The 4,222-nt window shown below is 38.6% G+C and overlaps 1 protein-coding gene across 1 annotated transcript; it reads right to left on the bottom strand.

The window, feature by feature from the left end:
* Positions 1-678: 678 nt before the first annotated feature.
* On the bottom strand, positions 679-2,992 carry LOC125201673 (heat shock cognate 70 kDa protein-like). Its single transcript, XM_048099883.2, has 2 exons — positions 2,538-2,992; positions 679-2,457 (listed from the first exon to the last, which is right to left on the bottom strand). The coding sequence occupies exons 1-2, from the start codon at positions 2,779-2,781 to the stop codon at positions 797-799; spliced, it is 1,905 nt and encodes a 634-aa protein (XP_047955840.1). The 5' UTR covers positions 2,782-2,992; the 3' UTR covers positions 679-796.
* Between the last annotated feature and the right edge of the window lie 1,230 nt (positions 2,993-4,222).

The raw sequence follows: 4,222 nt of genomic DNA on the forward strand, positions 1-4,222 counted from the left end.
GATTTCCCATCGCTCTTCAGAGAGGCTTTCAGGAAGTCCGTCGGGGAAGGGCGCCATTGAGGCACAGAGAGCAGGACGTGGACGCCCCGTGAGAACACGGGAAGGCCGCGGCCGTCGCGGGAAGGGCGGGCGGACGTCTGCCATTATGGCGACACGCGGACGTCCCCCATTTTAATTTTTTTTTAAAAAAACTCTATATATACTGCTTGTTGAATATTAATTTTAATATTTGTGAATTTTAATTGAATATTTGTGAATTTTTTTTATTGGGGGAAGTCCGCACGGGAAGGGCGATGGGAAGGGCGAATTATGCAGTGGGAAGTCTTTATGACGTGGCAGGAGGTGTTTTTGGGAAGGGCGACGGGAAGAGCGTCGGGGGAAGTCCGCCAATTAGAGATGCTCTAATACCATGTTTGTCCTTGACTAGATGATCAACCATTAATGGATTTTTTCTTCTTCAACACTTCTAATATTTCTCCAATTTAACTATATATATTCTTTTTATAGTTTATTGATAAAAACCCAACTTCACTATATCTTTTAGTATTATTTTTAATAATAATATAGTTACTCGTGTTAAATATTTTGATGTCTATCTCCCTTGTCCTGTTTCCCATTTTTTCTTAAACCTAGATCCATTATATCCTTATTATTATTACTCCATTTTAATAACAAAGATAAGAAAATTAAATATGCCAAATACAAACCTTGAACTACTATTTAGTAGTAATTCACAAAAAGGAAATCAGCCAAAAAAGAGACCCTGCACAAGATCATGCCATTTACAGATCTGCTCTTAATCCAGTTCTATAATAGTGGGACCAGCAGAATGCATCTTAGCAACAATGGGATTATAAATCATTTCAAGCTCCTCTATCTTCTCTTTGAAAGCATCAACATTTGCAAGTTTGTTTGTCTCCAACCATTTCATAGTAGACTCGAAGGCCTTCTCGATCTCCATCTTGTCGGCTGCTTCAATCCCGGTTGCACATATGGTGGTGTTCCTCATGTCGTAGGCGTAGTTCTCCAAAGCATTCCTTGCATCAGCCTTCTTCCTATACTCTTCGTCCTCCCTCTTGTACTTCTCTCCATCTATCACCATCTTCTCAACTTCATCCTTACACAGCCTGCCCTTGTCGTTGACAATGGTGATCTCCTTCTTCAACCCTGTACCTATGTGCTCCGCTGACACATTCATGATACCATTCTCGTCAATGTTGAAGCACAATTTGATTTTAGCAGCACGTCTTGGCGCTGCTGGAATGCCTTGGAGTCTGAATTCACCTAGCATATTATTGCCAGTTGCCTTGCTTCTTTCGCCCTCATACACACGAAACCGCACACTTGTCTGATTGTCCCGGGTTGTCAGATAAACTTTCTCCTTGCTTGTTGGGATAGTTGTATGCCTTGGAATAATCACATTCATCTCATCTCCCATGCATTTGATACCAAGTGACAAAGGAGTAACATCCAAAAAAATCACATTTTGCACCTTGTCATTGCCTTCACCATTCAACTTGGCAGCTAGAGCTGCAGCACCATACGCCACAGCTTCATCTGGATTAATGGTCTTGCATGCCTCTTTTCCATCGAAAAACTCCTGCAACATCTGCTGCACCTTGTGAATCCTACTCGACCCACCCACCAGCACCACCTCATCCACACTACTCTTATCTATCTTTGCATCACCCACGCATTTCTCGACCAGCTCCATACACTTGCTGAATAAATCCAAATTGAGTTCATCAAACTTAGCACGAGTAATAGTTGAAAACAAGTCAATCCCCTCAAACAACGATTCAATGTCAATTGGTGTTTCCAAACTGGAGGAAAGGATCCTCTTTGCCCTTTCACAAGCACTCCTCAATCTTCTAATAGCTTTTGGACTCCCACTAATATCCTTACCCTTCTTGATATTAAATTCTTTCACAAAGTGATTCACCATCCTATTGTCTATGTCTTGGCCTCCAAGATGAGTATCGCCGGCAGTAGCCTTCACTTCAATGACATCCTCTTTGATCGTGGCTACAGTCACATCAAACGTGCCACCACCAAGGTCGAAAATGAGCACATTCTTAGCCACAGAGCTAGTAGCCCCTTTATCAAGACCGTATGCGATGGCTGCAGCAGTAGGCTCGTTGATGACCCTCAAAACGTTAAGGCCAGCAATCGCTCCGGCATCCTTGGTAGCCTGACGCTGAGAGTCGTTGAAATAAGCAGGAACGGTCACCACAGCATTCTTCACAGTCGAGCCAAGATACGCCTCAGCAATCTCCTTCATCTTGTTGAGCACCATGGAAGAGATCTCCTCAGCTGAAAACTGCTTCTCCTCCCCTCTGTAGGTTACGGAGAACATAGGCTTGCCAGCAGCGCTAGGAACGACATTGAACGGCCAAAATATAATGTCTCTCTGAACCGTTAAATCGCTGAATTTGCGACCAATCAACCTCTTTGCATCTGTGTAACATAGTTCAAACACATTAATTCAAGTTGTGCCCTAATTTGGTAGATGAAAACAGAAGAAAAAAAAAAGTTACCGAATACAGTGTTAATGGGATTATTGGTGACTTGATTCTTGGCGGCGTCGCCGATGAGACGCTCAGCGGCGGTGAAAGCTACATAAGACGGCGTGGTGCGATTTCCCTGATCGTTCGGAATAATCTCAATGCGGTCGTGCTGCCACGCCGCCACACACGAATACGTCGTCCCCAAATCGATCCCGATTGCTCGTCCATTTCCATTTCCATTTCCATTTCCATTTCCATTTTCATTTCCAGCCATTGCTCTGCAACTAAAAGAAAGCAAAAATATCAAAAGATATGCTTCGAATGGTTGTCGAGAAAATTTCAACAAGGGAATGTAAACACACGATACATGGAGGTAAGACTTGTGTGTTTTGGAAAGGGGGGGATGGATTGAGAGGAAAATGGTAGATTGAGCCTGCACTTTACGAAATATACTTCATCAATCCCATCAAGATCGTCTTTCTATTTTCCAATGTTGGGTTTAGGGTTTTAGAAACTATTTTAATCAATTTTTAAATAATAGTAATTGGATTGTGAGTGATAAACTTCACCTTTCGAAAGAAAAAATAGTGTCAAATTGTGTAATAGGAGTAGTGTTTTAGAATATTGGGCAGATGCTTTTGGTAAATACCTTTACTAGTATTTAAAATTCTATTCTTCTTCCAATGTATCCCAAACATCTTTTTGAATTTTGTTTTATACATTTCTCTTGAACTATGCTAGTAATATTTTTAAACTATGACCAGATGCATGTTTGGCAGGTAAAGCTCTAATCTATTTTTTATTCAATAATAAATAGATTGAATTACATTTTTAGGTCATGTACGGTTCCCATATACATTTGAGGTTCCTATACTTTAAAATGCACTTTTGTGGTTCTTATACTATACATTTTGGTCGTTTAATACATGCTTAACACTTTTTTTAGACAAAAATGCCCTCAAATGCATAAGAGGAATTTTTGTACACTCACTCTCCAACTGCAGCTGTCAAAAAGCTGAAAAAGTGTTAGTCCGACAGAGGTTGGGGATAGTATTATTATAAAAATTAAATATAATTATAACTATAATTATAATTAATATATTTGAATGATAGTATTAAAATATAAATTAATTATTATTTATAACATCAAATAATAATATTAATATTGATTAATAATAATAGTAGAAGAGTGAGGAGAATGAGAAAAGATATTATAATATCACTTTTGGTCCTAGTTTTGTGTATGCCTAAAATATCATCTATGACACAAATGAGAAAATGTATTTGTTTAGAGAGTATTTTGGGGTGAAAATCACATTAGGTACAAAAAATGTGATTTATAGGTACCAAAAATGATATAAAATAAAGATTAGGTACCATTTATATGCGAATGTGAAAGATCAGGTACCATTTATATAGTTCACTCTTTAAAAAATGTAAAGAAAAGTGGGTTGAAAAAGTGAGTGGAATATGGATCCCACTTTTATATACTCCCACCGTCCCAACTAAATTGGTACAAAACTTTTGGTAACGGAGATAAAGAAATTGTGTTAAATAGATTAAATGAAAGTAAAATAAAATAGGAAAGAAAAAGAAGTAGGAGAAATAAAGAGAGAGTACATGAGATGATGAAATAAAGTAGGAGTGATTGGAGGTTTTGTTTTTAGTCAAAAATGAATACGACACAACTTAGTTGGGACGAAGAGAGTATTAGT

Source organism: Salvia hispanica, chromosome 2 (assembly GCF_029641045.1).
Source record: "Salvia hispanica isolate PSC_SH4W2 chromosome 2, Shi_PSC_v1, whole genome shotgun sequence".
Taxonomy (NCBI): Eukaryota; Viridiplantae; Streptophyta; class Magnoliopsida; order Lamiales; family Lamiaceae; genus Salvia; species Salvia hispanica.

Bases quoted from the DNA above. Each gene is read 5' to 3' on its own strand.
- LOC125201673 (XM_048099883.2), bottom strand. From the start codon at position 2,781: ATGGCTGGAAATGAAAATGGAAATGGAAATGGAAATGGAAATGGAAAT. The intron at 2,458-2,537 runs GTAACTTTTTTT...TATGTTACACAG, and splicing joins TCCCATTAACACTGTATTCG to ATGCAAAGAGGTTGATTGGT.